General features: G+C 51.1%; 8 protein-coding genes across 8 annotated transcripts; 2 read left to right on the top strand and 6 right to left on the bottom strand.

The window, feature by feature from the left end:
* Positions 1-195: 195 nt before the first annotated feature.
* Positions 196-1,523, bottom strand: K460DRAFT_417360 (carbohydrate esterase family 8 protein; the record flags this gene model as incomplete). Its single annotated transcript, XM_040937872.1, has 4 exons — positions 196-573; positions 623-799; positions 857-1,126; positions 1,191-1,523. The coding sequence occupies 4 exons, from the start codon at positions 1,521-1,523 to the stop codon at positions 196-198; spliced, it is 1,158 nt and encodes a 385-aa protein (XP_040788799.1).
* Positions 1,524-1,821: 298 nt separating this feature from the next.
* K460DRAFT_406453 (uncharacterized protein) lies at positions 1,822-2,139 on the bottom strand (the record flags this gene model as incomplete). Its single annotated transcript, XM_040936963.1, has 1 exon — positions 1,822-2,139. One exon carries the CDS (start codon positions 2,137-2,139, stop codon positions 1,822-1,824), a length of 318 nt encoding a protein of 105 aa, XP_040788798.1.
* A 221-nt stretch (positions 2,140-2,360) lies between these two features.
* Positions 2,361-4,310, bottom strand: K460DRAFT_377501 (uncharacterized protein; the record flags this gene model as incomplete). Its single annotated transcript, XM_040934980.1, has 2 exons — positions 2,361-3,684; positions 4,243-4,310. The coding sequence occupies 2 exons, from the start codon at positions 4,308-4,310 to the stop codon at positions 2,361-2,363; spliced, it is 1,392 nt and encodes a 463-aa protein (XP_040788797.1).
* Positions 4,311-5,201: 891 nt separating this feature from the next.
* Positions 5,202-6,916, top strand: K460DRAFT_283921 (amino acid transporter; the record flags this gene model as incomplete). The annotated part of the gene is made up of 3 exons (XM_040928694.1): positions 5,202-5,365; positions 5,431-5,447; positions 5,502-6,916. 3 exons carry the CDS (start codon positions 5,202-5,204, stop codon positions 6,914-6,916), a joined length of 1,596 nt encoding a protein of 531 aa, XP_040788796.1.
* An 86-nt stretch (positions 6,917-7,002) lies between these two features.
* Positions 7,003-7,809, bottom strand: K460DRAFT_122124 (uncharacterized protein). Its single transcript, XM_040926628.1, has one exon. The coding sequence runs from the start codon at positions 7,506-7,508 to the stop codon at positions 7,089-7,091; it is 420 nt and encodes a 139-aa protein (XP_040788795.1). The 5' UTR covers positions 7,509-7,809; the 3' UTR covers positions 7,003-7,088.
* Positions 7,810-8,111: 302 nt separating this feature from the next.
* K460DRAFT_355937 (glycoside hydrolase family 16 protein) lies at positions 8,112-9,565 on the bottom strand (the record flags this gene model as incomplete). The annotated part of the gene is made up of 3 exons (XM_040931916.1): positions 8,112-8,887; positions 8,939-9,394; positions 9,448-9,565. The coding sequence occupies 3 exons, from the start codon at positions 9,563-9,565 to the stop codon at positions 8,112-8,114; spliced, it is 1,350 nt and encodes a 449-aa protein (XP_040788794.1).
* A 1,030-nt stretch (positions 9,566-10,595) lies between these two features.
* Positions 10,596-14,918, bottom strand: K460DRAFT_386537 (uncharacterized protein). The gene is made up of 4 exons (XM_040935602.1): positions 14,428-14,918; positions 12,215-14,380; positions 11,821-12,160; positions 10,596-11,772 (listed from the first exon to the last, which is right to left on the bottom strand). Exons 1-4 carry the CDS (start codon positions 14,600-14,602, stop codon positions 10,758-10,760), a joined length of 3,696 nt encoding a protein of 1,231 aa, XP_040788793.1. The 5' UTR covers positions 14,603-14,918; the 3' UTR covers positions 10,596-10,757.
* An 845-nt stretch (positions 14,919-15,763) lies between these two features.
* Positions 15,764-16,414, top strand: K460DRAFT_406448 (phosphatases II; the record flags this gene model as incomplete). The annotated part of the gene is made up of 1 exon (XM_040936962.1): positions 15,764-16,414. The coding sequence occupies one exon, from the start codon at positions 15,764-15,766 to the stop codon at positions 16,412-16,414; it is 651 nt and encodes a 216-aa protein (XP_040788792.1).
* Between the last annotated feature and the right edge of the window lie 221 nt (positions 16,415-16,635).

Raw genomic sequence — 16,635 nt, 5'->3', positions numbered from 1 at the left:
GTAGATGGAAAGATTGTGGTGCCTTCTAAGGATTTGATATGAGTGCGCATAGCGCAAGTTCAGCTAGTATTAGCTACAGGGCGCGGCTTTCGGGCTCCACATATTGCGTGTACATAAATCAGAAATGAATAATGCTGTTCATTGCATATTGTCATACGCCAACAAGCACCCATCATTACGTGTCCGCAGCCGATTTCACCGCTCCGGGTCCCTATCAATCCACGCAACATTTCCAAACTTGCCCGAAAACGGATATTGAAACACCTTTTCCACACTTGAATATGGCTCATATTGCTTTTCGCTCATAACGATCGTAATATTGCTCTGAGCTCTTGCTGTCGCATTCCAGCCTGGCCCATAGTCCTTATACTCGGCCATCGTGGTGTTAGAATTAACACGCGGGTCTGTCTTGCTCCAATCGATATAGCCGCTGGGCAGAATTGAATCATCGAGATACGTGTTTGCGAAAATAGAACGGTGAAGCGCGTTCCAGGGTCGACCGAGTGCACATTTGCCAGTGAGTGCGAGAGATGAGTTTGCTTTTTGCACTTTCGAATCGTGGATGTATACACCCTAACTCTGTGATTAGCCTCAGGTCGTCGAATCCGTCGTTGAAACTTACGTATTTGTTCTCGAAGGTAGTGTTGGTGCCCTTCCATGCGGTGATGCCACCGCCGCAGTTGCGCAGTGTTACCAAACTAGATTGAATCCATGCAGTACCGAACCCGTAGAAGAAGTCGGTCTGCCCGGCTATCTCGTTCTTGTAGAAATATGCATTTCCTAACTTGCCGACGTAGACCTACAAAATACTAGTTAGCCATTGATCGTATGAATTTGGGGAACTTGGTGTAGCTACTGTGTCCTGATAGGAGTAGAATCCGCAAAAGTAGAATCCCGTATTAGCGTAGCTGACCGATACAGCGAGAGCTGGCCCAGTAGCATAGTTTTTGTAGTCATTGATGAAATTCAAGTTGTACGCTCTGAAGTCGACGTTTCCAAATGGAGTATTTGCAGGTACAGGGTTGCCCGTTGGACCACTCCCAGTGGTACTCGAGTTGAAGGTTGGAGCGACAGTTAGGGTAGAAGTATACGCGTTGTCCAGAGTTGAATTGACGCCTGCTCCCGTCTAAATATCGGTGCACGAAGTCAGTGTATGTCTCTCATGCCGTCCGTACATGGATGTTACGTACAGCATTGCGCCAGATGATGTTGACACTGTTCTTGCTCTGATCATTAGGATGTTGGGTCTGGCCGAAAAGGTATACCGAGCCTGGCCGAGTGACATTGACTTGTTCTGTGTAGTTACCGGGAAGGATCAGTATGTGCTGCGGAGACGTGTTGTTTGGCAAGCTGAGAATAGCCGATTGGACCGTGGTAAAGTTGCGCCCTGGGCCTACGAGAAGAGTGTTTTTAGGACACCCGTCCAAAGGATTCCTCGTTGGGTGTTGACATGCTCTACGGTTAAATGAAGCGACAGCCACGCCAGCTTCGAGAAGACCTGCGATGATAGCGGGCAGACGCATGGCGTTCTTTAAATGTCTGACTCCTGTGGCCGGAAGTCCTGGTTGATAGTGATGTAGCCTACCACATGGCTTGGCTCATCAAGCTTTTATGGAGGACAGTGCTAGCTCATCTAGATGGCATCGGAAAAACTTAAGCATCGCGATCCGTGTATCCTACCCGCGGCGCAAAGTGGGCATACAGGCACTTGTCATGCATGCTCATCAGCCGCGGACGCACATTTTACGTTCATCATTTGGAAACAGCCGCCAATCAGAGCGCTCTCGCATTTTACCGAACGCGGGGTGAGGCTCGTGGTTTTTAGATGGCGTTCATGGGGATCGTGGGGTACGTGGAGAAGGAAGGTCCACCAATCATCGAAAAGCCACTTGCTGCAGGCACAAAATTGCGACGACGGGACGATGAGACGACATCGATGACCTGGACATTTGCAGGAGCCCCAATCTCTTCTACTGCACTGGCGGAAGTCGTGCCACCGCTCCTAAATCTGCTGCGCACTCTGGACACAAACTCGAGCACCAGCACGACAATGAGCTCGATAGAGCAGCGGGACTGGACATAGCAAGCAAGGAAGAACAAGTCGTGCCCAAGCATCAACGTAGCGAAGAATCTGCGCATTATTATCAACACCTGTTCATTGCTATAGAAGAGTCATTCCCAGTCGGTAGAATTGAGCGATAGGTTGCGACGCGGCACAAAAGGCCATGCTAACTGCAAGAGCACACAACAAGCGCTCAGAACTCGAATCTTGCTGGCCCTTGCGAGAAATTTTGGCCTCAACGATACGACAGAGAAAAGGGCTACGGTAAAGAGAAATGTGCAAGATACTGGTCCATGGCTCAATTTCCCTTGCACGAAACTCCCAAGGGCATGCCGACCAGGTACTTCTGCTTATCGGTCTCTTTGCCCTTGTCATTAGTACCTGTAGCCCCAAGAATCTTAAGACAAGCCTTCTTCTCAAAGACAAGCACAATATCCGACCCGCCAAACTCAAAATGTGAGATCTCGTCACCCTTTTTGATGGTTGCATTCGGATAGATTGGGTAGTTCTTTCCCGCTGGTGGCTCCCAGACAAGTTTGACAGAAGAAACTTGGGCCATACCAATTGGAAGAACAGCTACTTTGCCAAGTAGCGGGTTATCGATCACAACTAAACCTCGTGTCTGCAAGAATTGGTATCCGGTGCCATCTGGAGCATCCAGCTCTGAGAAATCAAGGTCCGGAGCATTAACTGTGGTGCGTCTCTTGCGTAGTCGGGGCTCAAGGCGACGGCGTAAGCGGAGCTTGCCAGACTTTTCGGCTGTCACCTCCAAATATGCGAGACCATGAATTTTATTTACTTCCAATACCGTGCCTCCGACGGGTGCGTGTTGTCGATGATAATCTTGGGGGCCTAGGAAGGCGTGCATGAACTGTCCACCAACGAAGTGTGGAGCATACTTGCTATCCTTCAGGAGGTCTTTGATATGCCAATCAATGTGTTTGACGGTAACAGTTTGGTTATCCGTGTCGTCAACTGTGACCGTGTTCGGTTCGTGGTCAGGGTTGTTTACATCATTGATGGGCCATGCACCTTTGAAGGTGGAATCGGCCGGGTACACGACCACGCTGTCGTCATTCGGGAAGCTGATGGGGCGCATGCCTTTCTTCAAATAGCGAGCAAAAAGCTTGTTGAATGTAGGGAAGCCTTCAGGAGGTACATAGGCCTCCTCGTAGTGGTATAGCGGTGATGCTTGGAAGCTTGCGATAGCTGCATCAGAGATCGAACCGGGCTCGTCCATGTACTCTCCAACTTTGACTGCAAATCGGCTGATCCAGTCATCCAGTGGCAAGATCTTGCCCACGGATGACGGCTCAATGGGCACGGAAAAAGGCTCTAAGCTCAGAGGCTTCTGGTCCAGAATCCAGTAAAAAAGGCAGAGAACCCAGTAGATGAGGCTTCCACTGGCTATTTCAGAAGGTGCCCAATACAGCATTCCGCTAGCGAATAGTAGAAATCTTTTCGCGTCGGTGATTCCCCAATCATTCAGTTGCGGAACATTGGCTATGAGCGCCGTCTCAACTGCCCGGTCGAGAGGTTCGAGGTTGCCATGGAAGACACTTTCGACCAGACTTTCCTGTATCCACGGGTCTACAGTAGTTGGAATATGGAAGGGGAGAGGCCTTGAGGTTTGTTGCAAGGGCAGGGTCGTATTGTCGTTGTCTGTTGGACCTAGCTGCAGGCTTATTGCTGGTAGAATGGTAACGAGTAGATGAAGTACCTTCATAATGGAATAAACTGGAGGTTGGTTTGGAGCAGTGGTTTGGTAAGTGAACGAGTGAGGTGTCGGTATCGCCTAATTTCACTAAAAATAAAGAGTCTTATATGAGCAATGTAGTTGCAGAACTCTACAGAGAGCCAAGTCCAATGATCACTGCAGGTGATACAACCACCTGGCACGATAATGGTATGGTGTTTCTGTGGCATAATGTGTTACACTACTACGCAATAGCAGACGAAATGCGCGAAACGTGGTGTCGCGGGAAGGTGGTGTAACAAAACATGGTCGAGGTACCCTTCCGTCGGTTTTCACAACTCCGCACTCAAAGTACCTCCATAGAACCAGCGATAGCTCCCCGACGGCGTAAGCGCTTTGGGAGTCCTCCCCCCCTGCTTGCGGCTTAGGCACAATAGGATCATCTTAACCAATGTCAAGTCAAATGCTAATGCTAATGCCTCACAGAAACGCCTGCCCGATACCTGCGGTAGCTTGTAGTCTTTGGCGGTGCGTCCGAATATCCAGGTACATGATGTTGTCAAGAGACATTGATTGGAATGCTCGGGGCACGTTACTTCGCTAGCGCAGCCGCTAATGACAGGAAGGAGGAAGAGCGGGTGTCACCACGTCTGTAACACCAACGTCCATCATTCAACAGCAAAAGTCCCCGGACGAACACATCTTCTAACGTTGTGGTTCCATTAGCGGTACGTGGATGTAGGTTCCCTGAATCGGGTCGGATGTTGTCGCGAGTGGCGAGCGGCTCGCTCGGATTGTCTCCCAGAACAAGAATGAAAAGAATCCTTCAGGCAAACAAAAGGCTTGGTGTAGTCACCAAGAGCAGCTTTCTTTCAGGCCAAAGGGCATCTATACGCAGTTTCGCAGGTGCCAAGCACGATAACGGTAGGGTCATACTGCCGAGTAATCACGACATCGACGCTGATCACGATGCGCACGATGCGCACCGCTAAGAGGCCATGCCAAGAGATTCTCACCACCATACCAAGAGAATCTCACCAAATATCTGCTTCACCTTCCACTTCAGGTTGATTTGGGCCACTCAACGTTGGTTACCAACACCCAATTACTGGTTGACCATGTAACCCAAGGCTTGAAACGTCAATCGGTGTGACGATCGCGAAATCAAGGCATTCTGAAAGGATCAAATTCTAATTAATATCTCGTGGGAAAGTATGAAGGTACCTGATCACGTCATCAGAGAAAGCTATATGACCATCCTGGCCTCCTCATCCTAGGAGAAGAACCGTAGAACATGCAGATCGTGTCTGCTCCACCGGCTTACTGTTGCAACTACCGTTGCCGTCACACGTCCCTGTCGACGCTAAAGACAGGTGTCAACCTTATCTGAACTTCTACCTCCAACGAACGTTACTCGGAGTTGAGAGGCGTATTTAGTCCATCATGGCTACCAAGTTCGACGCGGAGGATGCCAAGGTCGTGCGGCATACCGACGATGAGACTTCCCCTCCCCCAGACTACGGGAGCGTACAGGAGGACAACGCATATGTGTACGCCGATGATCAAAAGCTGGGTTACACCGCGACTGTATTCGTCATCCTCAACAAGTACGTCCAGTCCGTTCATGACTTACCTGTGAAACACACACTGACTTCCTATTTCAACCATCTAGAATGATTGGCACTGGTAGTAAGTAGGCTCCTTCACAAAGATAGAGGGGTTGTGTGCTGATCCGGGTAACAGTCTTCTCCACCCCATCCGGTATTTTCGCCGTCTCTGGCTCAGTTGGTGTCTCGCTCTTTCTCTGGATTATCGGGGGCATCCTGACCTTTTGTGGCCTCTCCGTATTCCTAGAGTTTGGTCTTGCCATCCCAAGATCTGGTGGGGAAAAGAACTATCTCGAGCGGGTGTACCGTCACCCAAAGTACGTTGCAACGTGCGTTCTAGCAGCACAGATGCTGTTGCTCGGCTTCTCGTCTGGAAATTCGCTCGCCTTCGGTCGCTACGTGCTCTTCGCTTCGGGATCAACTGCCCCTGATGGGTGGGCAGCGCGGGGTATCGGCATTGCTTGCGTTACCTTCTCTGTTGGCCTGCATGCCACATTCCCCAAATGGGGCATCAGGCTGTTCAACGTCCTCGGCGTTTTCAAAGTCTTCATCCTCCTCTTCATCGTCTTCTCCGGCTTCGCGGCCATCGGAGGCCATTTAAAGATCGACAAACCCAACAACTTCGACAACGCCTTTAAACTCGAGGTCGGAGACGGCTACGGTGGCGGTGGCGCCTATCAGTACTGCCAGGCTCTACTTCGCATAATTTATTCGTACAAAGGTTGGGAAAATGCAAATTATGTTCTTAGTGAGGTCAGGAACCCCAAGAAGACGCTATCATGGTCTGCGCCCCTCGCCATCGGAGGCACAACGATCCTTTATGTCCTTGCGAATGTAGCTTACTTCGCCGCGATTCCTAAGTCCGAACTTGCGAAAAGCGAAGTCATTGTTGCGGGTCTCTTCTTCCGCAACGTCTTTGGTAACAGCGCTGGAGCACGAAGTCTGCCTGCTTTCGTCGCCCTCAGCAACTTGGGCAACGTGCTGGCTGTCAGCTTTGCACATGCCCGCCTGAATCAGGAATTTGCAAAGGAAGGCCTCCTGCCCTGGAGCCGGTTCTGGGCATCGAACAAGCCCTTCAATGCTCCCGCAACGGCGCTCTTCCTGCATTGGCTGATTACTGTCATTGTTCTTGTGGCTCCTCCCGCTGGACCAGCGTATAACTTCATCACCGATCTTTACACGTATCCTGGAGCCTGGATCAACGCCTTCGTTACTGCCGGTCTCATCTACCTACATTACGCAAAGAGTGAGCGCTGGGAGTCCCCATGGCACACGTACCTTCCCATCGCGGTCGTCTACCTGCTTGCCAACATCTTCCTAGCTCTTGTTCCCTTTGTTCCTCCGGATGGTTCCTGGAACGCTGAAGGCTACCCGTACTACATCTTCCCCGTGGTTGGTGTGGGCGTTTTGCTGCTCGGTGTGCTCTACTGGGTCTGCTGGACAAAGATCTGGCCCAAGTTTGGCGGCTACAAGATCGTTAGCCAGAGGTATGAAGATGCGGAGGGTATTGAGCATGTTCGGTATGTCAAGGTGTATACGAAGCATGAGTAAGAATCGAATGGACTAGTGGTTCTACAAGTAGCTGTCGTCACTACGGATAATTGAAGAGACGGGCGTGAGCTGCGGATTATGTAAGAATATAAGTTTACATCAACTAAAGCCCTACAGCCTGCCCAGCAGATGCTGAGTTCTTGACTACAGCCTAGCACCATCTCTCATGGTATCATGCATCCTCACCCTCCTTCCTCTCCACCTTCAAAAACCGACACCCCTCACACGCCAGATGCTCACACTCCTCACAACTATCCGCACCAACATATCCCGGCCCCCACTCCTGATACCCATTCCTCCTACCAAGTAACGTAAAGTGCGTATCGCTGCGATACGTATTTCTACTATTAATAGAGCCGCTGCAACTCGGTTGACAGCAGCGCCATGTGTACAGCAGGGGGATGCGCGGACTGTGATGCGCATCTGGGCCGTAACGTACAAGACCGGTGACTGTGTTTGTGGGTGCCCTAGCAGCGCGAGGGGGGATGGTCAAAGATGTGACTGTAGGGGGAGTGGAAGGTAGATCGAGGGCGGGGGTTGGAGGGCAATTTGGGAGATTTGATGAAGACATTATTTCGCTGTTTGTTCGCATGAAGGATAGGTATGAAGAGTTGAGGATGAGGTTAGTATTAAGTCTCTAGTGGATGATGGGCGAAGGTTTTGGTTGTGGAAAAGTGATTAATTGGACGTGTCAATGTAGAGAAGCACTATTCAGTCGCTGTCTATTCAACCTGTCTATATCCCGCGTCACACCGTGCGCGTGAACTTTTGCACCATAGATTGGTGGCAGGAGGAAGACGTGACATTGTCAAGAATAAACTTTCATTCACAGCTCCAATTTGGTATCACCGCCGCCACTAACATACTATGCATATGCAACGCTTACTCAGTCCGAAGACCGACAACAAAAAGTCTTCCTCACTAATCAACATGTGTGTGCAATGAATGCGTCAGGAATTTACACCTTTCCTCCTCCCGTACAATACAGTATAGTAGAAGAGATACATGTCAACGATATGCAAGAAACGGAAATCCCCCCTGCTTCGCTATACACAATCAACCAACGGGAAGAGGGGGACGGTAATCCCTCCTTGTTCACCATCCAAAAACACCAAATATGAGATCCAAGGCTGGACATGAAAAGCGTGAGAAGTGCAGGCCGTGTGGATAAATTAATCCCGCTTGAGTATTGCGCTCATAGCGTGATGAGACCCATGATGGCAATGACAATGGCAAGCGCAGAACCACTGATGCGGCCCAGACCAGGCTCAAGCGCTGATCCCGCACCAGCGGCGGCGGGCTTATCACCACCCTGGTTGAATGTCGTTTGCGAGTCACCGCCCACCTCATTGGTAGATTGGGGCGAGTTAGGCGAGCTGGCGTCTGTAGGCTGCGTCTGGCCTGCAGACGTTTGCTCGGCACGGTTGCCGCCTCCCGGGTTGCCTCCAGGTACCATGGCAACGTTGCCTGTAGGCTTCGAGTCTCCACTCTTAGGGGCTTCGCCAGGCTTCTCGCCAGTACCCATCAAGGATCCGAGAACAACCAGGTCGTTGGCGATGGCGATGGTATTGTTAGTAGCCGCCCTATCCGTGTACTTGTACGACTTGTCGCCCTTGGTTTGGATTCCCTTGGGGTGGTCGTAGCACTCGACGTTAACCTCCTGGAAGCGGGCATAGTAGTATCCGTTCTGCATGTAGGGAGAGTTCCAGTCGATTTCTCCGCCGGCCCAGTCGACAGTGCCCTTGGCATTGGTAGGAAGACCAGCGGGCCAGAGCGACAGCATGACGCGCGAGGGGGTTTGCGGGTAGTCGAAGCGACCGGATGTAGCGTTCCAGGTATCCTTGCGCTCAAGTTTGCGCGACTCCTTTCCATCAATGTACCAGGTGAGGTCGTCTTGTTTCCAGTCGACGCAGTAGTCGTGCATTTCAAGGGTACTTGGGCCGTCGACGGTCAGGTTCTTGCCGTTTGTGTCTGCGCGAGATTAGCTTGCAATCAGACGTTGTGTAACAGGATATGACGTACAGACTGTGACACCCTGCGAGTAGAAGTTGGACAGGCCCTGGTTGATGCTGGCACCAATAAACTCGAAATCAATTTCGTCCTTGACGTCGGACATGAGAATAAAGGCAGTAACGACACCCTTGCCTTGGGCAGTTGACAACCTAGCGCAGATCTTGCCGTACCAAACGTAGAATGTGGAGGCCAGCAGCGTTCCACTTGTGCCTTGCGACAGGGTCAAGAGGGTCGACTTCTGTCCACCGTTGGGATCCGTGTAGATGGCGGGCAGGCCCTGCGACTGCCAGTTGGTCTTGGAGGGGTCGCCGAGGTACTTGTCGATGGTCTTGACATCGTCGAGCGAATCGAGAGCGTATTTGCCGCCCTTGCAGACGGGATTGGGAACGCACGACTCGAACTTATGCGACTGGAGCGGGTTGCAGCCACCGAGGCAGAAAGCACCGACACCGCAGTCGCCATATACTATGCATCTTGTTAGCAGCGCCTCTCTCGAGAGTGGGCTGGGCGGTACGCACGAGAGCAGCAAGGTGTGTCTTCGGGACACTTCTGGGTAGTTGAGCACTTGGCCCCAGCAAAGGCCGTGCCGGCAAAGGCTGCCGCGACGAGCACGGCGGAGAGTGCGCCTCGAACCATGTTCGCGATGGGTTTGGTGGGCGCAGATGTCGTGTAAGGATGCTAAGTGTGTCGTGCAGCTGTCAAAAACCAGCGACCACTTGTCCGGCCGTCGAGCAACGCAATCGCGTTATATCGGGCAGTGCCTTCCGAGCTTCTTCGCTGAAACAAAGGTCTGGAGATCCGAGCCGTTGGAGCAGGCGCAAGCGAATGACGACTGGTTCAACGGTCCCCTCAATATCCTTTGTCGGCGAGTAGAGTGGCGAGTAGCGAGTGTCGGGTGTTCGAGCGGTAATTAGGCGGTAGCGAAAGTGTATTTGAGGCGGACGGAAAGTAAAGAGGGCGAGGATGAGCGAGTTGGTTAATGCACGAGGCAACAACAGCAAAAAGAAGGGAGTATAAGCCCACTGACGCCGTGTCAGCCGTCCTGGGCTAGCGCTCTCCTAATTTCACTCGGCCTAAACGCGAACCCTTTCCGGTCGGCTCTGTTGCTATAGCCGTCAGGCATACCAGGAGGAGGCGCCAACGCCACGGCCACCGTTTGCAATTACAAAATACGACGAACCGCGCAGTGAGCCCTGGGGAACCCGTTGTCCTATTCCCTTTGCTCTTCAACCTGCCTTTGCCCTGCATAATGGATTTTTCCCTCCTGTTGCGCTACATCGCCACCTGCGTCTGCTGCAGTGTTTTAGCGTCACACCAGGCTGTCGCGGTCAATAACCCGATACGATCCGCTAGGCCATAACCAGCTAGTGCCAAGGGTTATTCTTAGGTGTGCCAAGCTTCCACGTGCTCTCTGATGTCCCTGGAACTTTGGAATGTTCAACGGCTATGGTCACACGTCACCTGCCAATGACATGACAGAACAATGTTGCAAACGGTCAATGGAATGCAGCACCGTTGACTTGTGCCATTGTGTCGTGCGTGCGTCCTGCAGGGCTTGTGTTGCTTCTGCCCCTGGATCCGGGTCGCTGCTGCCGAGTACGAACACGGCTGACTGGTCTTGAGATCAGCACATGGCGGACGTCACATTAATGCGCTGTGTTGAAATCCTCCATCTTGCACCGTGGCTCTGATTATTCTTATTCGAGCGGCAAGTGCGTATTGTGCATTCATTCTACTTCGTCATCATTCTTCTGTCAACCCCAGCCCAACCTCGCGACGCACTAAGCTCATTCCAATTGCAATTGCATCCGCTTGCTACAGACACGACTCACTGAAAAAACTCTCTGTGCTCTTTCAAAAACTTGCAGGAAACCTTGTGCCCGTTCTTCCAATCCCACGCCTGGCATTCAGCAGAGCAGTAGCGCGTTAACTTGCACCGACTGCACTTCTTGAGTTCGCCTCCGTCTTTCGCCCTCGTCGCATCGCACGCAATACACTGTAATATCTTTGCATCATCTTCGTCCATAAGAGATGCTGCGCTTCCGTTCTGCTGACCAGCGGGTGCGGGAGCGGCAGGCTGATGGCTTTGGGCGGGTCGTGGTGAAGCAGTAGCATCCTCAGGGCTGATGGGCGAGGCGAAGATGAGTGGTATAGCAACCCGAACAGCGTGCTTGGAAATTCTTGAAAACTGCTTCAACTCCTTCATATATCCGGCTGGGAAGATATCAATGCCACATCTACACATGTAACGCTTGCCTGCGTCTGTAGAAAGCGGAATCCTGCCCTCGGGCTTGTACTCGCACGTTGACTTGTGCTTCCACTGACGGCAGCGCTCTGCGAAGGTGGGTAAGAGGTGCTTCCAGAAGGGAACTTCCTTGGCGTCTGGCGTGATAAAGACACCTCTCACGTTGTCAACGTCCGACATGATGTCTGACAGAGTCGTGCTAAATTTGTCGCTGATTTCGTCGTGAAGCGCGACGCAAGCTGCGTCTAGAATAATAGTTTGGTTGGAGACATCAATCCGAACTGCATCTACGAAGATCGTAGCGAAGTCTCCATGGCTTCCCTTTAAGCCGAAGACAGACGTCTTCTCTTGCTTTTGAAGCCCCAGCGCCATAATGAACATGGAGACGATGGTCTCCTTCATGCCCAAACGTCCGCCTTTGTGAAGATCCGTGGTGGAAATGGCTTTCTTAAACGCAGCATGCTCCGTAGCTGACATGGTCGCCCTGGTTGAGACTAGGGCCGACAGTGAGTCGGTGTTTATGTTCGCCTTGGCATTGTTCATTTTGGGGAGAACATCAGGCAAAACGTAGTGAAGATGATCAAGTAGGGGTTTGGACCTTGGTAGCAGGTTAGCAAAAACATGATAAGATCGGTAGGCGGCTTACGAAGGGGTCATTTGAATGGAAAACACTGAGTCTGGGCGCGAAGCAAGAAGGCTCGGCTGGGCAACTGGCGCAGAGTACTCAATCCATAACGATTTGCGTGCAACCTTGGTTTTCCCACGAGCACCGTCCAGTGGCAGAGGCAACTCCAATACCTTCCGGAACGCGCTGCCGACCTTTATAATCAGGCTATAAGGATTTGACAGCTCGACCTCAACGGCCGCAGCGCTCTGCAACGCTGTCTTGACGTCCACTGAGATGATGTCAAGCCGCGTATGCAAGGAGATAATCCTGGACGAAGTGTCGTCGAAACATGGCCGAACAGTGATAGCTACATCTTCGTCTGTAATATGTGTTAGTAGGGTGCCCGAGAGGGCAAACAAACGCATCATCTTACCATGTGTTTTAGCCGAGGGAGCCGCGCACTGTACAGAAGCGTGCCCTGTCATGTTGGGTCGATATCTCGTGACGAAGACGTTCTTTCTGTTAACAGCTGAGGTATGCAAATGCAGGTGCTCGCCAAGGGATGGTGAGAAGTGTGCTGCATTCGCTGTCGTTCCCTTCAGCCCGAACATTACGCCACATTCTGTACCTCCATATTGAATAAGAGAGTATCTTGACACCATGGCTGAGACAATGAGTGGCGACTTGCCGTTGCATCCTGCCTGGTCATCTTCGACGTAAACCCTATAGCTGTTTGTCAAAGGCGTTCCGGACGTCGTTAATTTTCCAAATCCGAGCTGTACGTCGGGGTATATGGATTTTTTCTTAGAGTGCGGCGACGAACTAAGTTGCAGTTGACACAGTGGTGTTCCATTATAGTCGTTGAGATCGTCAAACGCCGCTACGGCTGAGTGAGGAACGACCATGGTGACACAGACAATGGGTGGCATCTGGCTCCAGGTTAAGAAGATGTTAGTATGCAAGTCTTGCTGGAACGTGCAGTCTTCCTCGATAGAGTACAATCCGAACATATCGAGGTGCGCGAACAATGAATGGAACTGATATGGACTCATGTTCACTTTCTCATCGGCCAAGATGTTGTCAGCCAAGTCGTCCATGAATGGGAGCCATTCTACAATGTCTGTGTTTTTGAGATGCCGCAGAACAACAGCCAAGCCGGCCTTTGTATACACTTCCCAAAATTGAAGCTTCTTAAGTCGTTCATCTTCATTCCCAATTTGAAACTTCTGGAGCTTCCGAGTCAAGTCCTCGTCTGGAAACATCTCCATGTAGAGGTTGCCGACAAATTTGGCCAGTTCGGTGGCTTCGTACTTCACCTTGCCAATCTCGGCAGGCTTCCAGACAACAATATTCCGCGCTAGTATACCAGCGATATCTTTGGCACCAGGAATGTCCTCCAACGTAGGCTCGTTGACGTGCCAAGTTGCGGTGGCATTTGCCAAGTACTGTATTGGCTTCAGTCCGAGCAGCAGTGCCATTGTCGGGAGATCACCACTAAGCAATGTCTTTGCAGACTCTGCTACACTTATCTCTCGCGGCAACAACATCTCCGTACGGAGGGTCGATGATGGCAGTTCACGGAGTAATGGAGCTGTGGCGGTGATGAGGTTCAGACTACCGAGATGGTCTACTAGATTCGATGTGTCGATCACGTCGAAAGAGAGGGGCGCGTGGCCAGAGTCTGCGTAGTCTGATGAATCGAGTACCAGGGGGTTGTAGTTCCAAGTCCCTCTGTACCAGTTGGCTTTGTGTGACCCGTTGTTCGTGCGATGGTGCTGGAGTACATGACAAAAAGCGATAGCATCTGAACTGACATAGCGAACCGTGACTTGACCGTCAGCATCACGGAATGCCTGGCACCACGCACCGAGTTGGACGAGAGCTGCTCTCAGCTCTTTAGGCATGGACTTTTCTGACGCCGGCACTGCTTTTGATACCCCCAGTGGCGAATCCGCTGAGAGTGGTACATGTATGAGGGAGAGGTGGAAGCCCCACAAAGGATTGTTAGCATAGTGGAGGATGAGACCGCTACGACGACAGGCAAACATAGGGTTAGCGAAGGTGAGTTTCTTGATAGCTTTCTTGTCTTCGAAGCAAGTGCCGCTATCCCAGAATGTCTGGTATTGCCTTGGGACGTCAGCATAACCTTCAATGAAAAACGGAGCTGCAGCGCGAAGTCCATCCACAACGATTCCATCATTAGATACCATCATGTTCTTATAACGCCTAGCTGCGTCCCATTGGCGTCTCACTGTCTCTTGCACCTCTTTATACCTCGACTGGTCAGAGGGCTCGACCGAGTACAACTCCCAGAGCTTGACCACGTTCGCAAAGGTCGTGTTATCACAAAAACGAACCAAGTTGCCGTATGGGCCTTGTTCCCACTCTTCAAGAGATTCCGCGTGATTGAGGAGTTTTTTAGCTTGGCCTTGTAGAAGAGTCAAAGTTTCATTATCAATGAAGACATGATAATATAAGTTCCAGAGCAGCCGGACGCAAGTGCCTTTTGCATCGTCGAGGATCGTACTCAGCGCCAGGACGTTACGGGCAATTATTTCTGTCTCAAGGTCGCAGCAGGTAAAGTCAAGTTTGCGTCCATCTAGTATGCGGTTAGAAAGATAGATGCTGCAGATAAGAAGCACGCACTAGTACCAGCTCCATTATAGACGCTGGAGAGGATGTTCCGGATGTCCCCGCAACCAAGTAGAAGCAGAGCAGCATCTTGTTCTGGCGGAAGAGATTGCGTTAAGCTCACAGCTGGCGTGTTTCCTGCCGCGTACAAGAATGGCGGTTGCGTAGTGTGAACTGGCTTTAGCGACATCTTACTGGTCGAGGCGAGGTGACAGGCAATGTGAGGATGAGCGGCCTAGGAACAGATAGTGTATTACTTCGTTCAGTGAGTAGCCAGCTTTCGCGTTTGACACGTCTTGAGACGCGTCTTGAGCAAGTTTGATGCTCGGTGGAAGTCGGAAGGCGATGACACCTTTGGAAGAAATGAACGAAAACAAGGTTGCGAAGGGGGTACCTCTTGTTAAAGCAGTATGGTAACCTGATTATGCTAGGCGCATGTAGATGTTATCGAGTTTTTATACGATCAGAATTGGGCAAGCACCATAATGTTCCTCTCTCGCAATAAGACCGGCGTTGCGGTGTACATCCAAGGATCTGTTTCGCTACGCGCTTCCAAGGTTTTCGTTTTTCGCTAGTAAAGGGGCTTTACCAGTTTTAGATTAGCTCATTTAGATCCCCCATACTCTTTACCTATAACCTCGAAGTGAAAAGCTTCTTCTCACTATACTAGAAGTATAGCGCGAGAAAGTGCTCATTTTCCTAATGGGAACGCAGGATTGGCACTGAAGAAAGAAGTACCACTCAGCTTGAACACTGCACGCGTCCACGATAGTATTAAGCCATGCATCATTTCCCAAGACGCAGGACTTCTCCGTATACCTATACTTAGCACGCTCCACGTCTTCCAGCACTCGGGTTGCTCCGTTGAGCTGATTATTTGGGGCGCACACTACCGCCTAGCCTACCGTGACTGTGCTACCCTTGAGATTTGGAAACACAGCACGAAGGTTGCCCTCCGTTGTTACCATACTTGCGAAGATGAGAATCAGTACATAGGAAGATGGTGCAATGTGTGGTAGAATGAGTGACGTTCGACCTTTCCGACGACTGAGTTTCCCCACACTGGCGCCTAACACGTGATGTAGCATCAACCTCGACAATTCAAGTATGCACATAGTAAGATTCTCAAAGTACAATCCCCGGCGACTCATAAACATGGAAAAGCTGTCATTCAGTACGCGCGAAGATACACGTCTTTAGCGCCTCCACCGGATTAGGCAACAGCTGGCGCGAACCTCGGTACTATCCCCTCGAATTGCCCTGTCAAACTTCGCGTCGCACTACAAGCTGCTCACCATCCCTTCTCTTCTTTCAGCCTCACTACTTGCTCATTTGGTGCTCAATATCTTGCATGTCCTACCTTCTCCACGGTAGTACCGCGTACACTGGCATGGGCTGGGTAGATCAGGTGCCACGTGCTGGGAAACTGTATATCGGCGGTCTCTACGCACTCTACACGGATCTCATTCGTGCCGAGGGCATAACGCACGTCCTGTCTATAATCGATTACGATGCTTTACTCCAAGAGAAGTTTCCGCACCTCAAGCACCACCTCATTCGAGCAGACGATCATCCCAATGAGAACCTATTGCAGTACTTTCATGAAGGGGTGGATTACATCGACCAGGCTCTGAGGGAAGCCAATCAAGACAGCAGTAAAGCGCCGGGAAACGGGAAAGAAGACGATAAAGGTGCAGGCGGCGGCGGTGTTTTCGTGCATTGCGCCATGGGCAAGTCGAGATCTGCCACTCTGGTCGTCGCTTATTTGATGTGGAAATACCGCCTCGATTCAACAACAGCATTAGAGCAGCTGTGTGAGGCCCGACCTGTTTGTGACCCTAACCCGGGTTTCAAGGAGCAACTCCAAGTCTGGGAGAAGATGTGCAAAACTGAAAAAGAAGAGGAGAAAAAGGCCATCTATGACGACTGGGAGAAAACGAGGTTTATGGGAGAATACTGGGAGTGGGATGCTCGACGGAGAGGAACAAGTTCAAATTTGTGACTTTGCTCCATGTCCGCCGACAATGCAACGATATATCAACAGATGATGAGCAGTCGTCAGGAATTTCACCATACATCTGCCATTTAATCCAACGTGGAAACCAATCAGCGGCGCTGACGATGTAAATTCGCGGATTATGGGTGACTCTGCGGGCCGATTCGCTGCGAGCAATGCGCGATTTCCTTTGTTGGCCAATGATGTCATTTCCGCAACACCTCGGT

The sequence above is a fragment of the Cucurbitaria berberidis genome (genome assembly GCF_010015615.1).
Source record: "Cucurbitaria berberidis CBS 394.84 unplaced genomic scaffold K460scaffold_3, whole genome shotgun sequence".
Classification (NCBI taxonomy): Eukaryota; Fungi; Ascomycota; class Dothideomycetes; order Pleosporales; family Cucurbitariaceae; genus Cucurbitaria; species Cucurbitaria berberidis.
Note: the sequence above shows the minus strand (reverse complement) of the source record. Positions and strands in the feature narration are given on the sequence as shown.

What these genes read in the sequence shown, in the direction of transcription:
- K460DRAFT_122124 (XM_040926628.1), bottom strand. Translation starts at nt 7,508, where the DNA reads ATGCGAACAAACAGCGAAATAATGTCTTCATCAAATCTCCCAAATTGC.
- K460DRAFT_386537 (XM_040935602.1), bottom strand. Translation starts at nt 14,602, where the DNA reads ATGTCGCTAAAGCCAGTTCACACTACGCAACCGCCATTCTTGTACGCG. An exon ending in CTATAATGGAGCTGGTACTA is followed by an intron (nt 14,381 to 14,427) that starts GTGCGTGCTTCT and finishes ACCGCATACTAG; the next exon opens with ATGGACGCAAACTTGACTTT. An exon ending in TCCATTCAAATGACCCCTTC is followed by an intron (nt 11,773 to 11,820) that starts GTAAGCCGCCTA and finishes CCTGCTACCAAG; the next exon opens with GTCCAAACCCCTACTTGATC.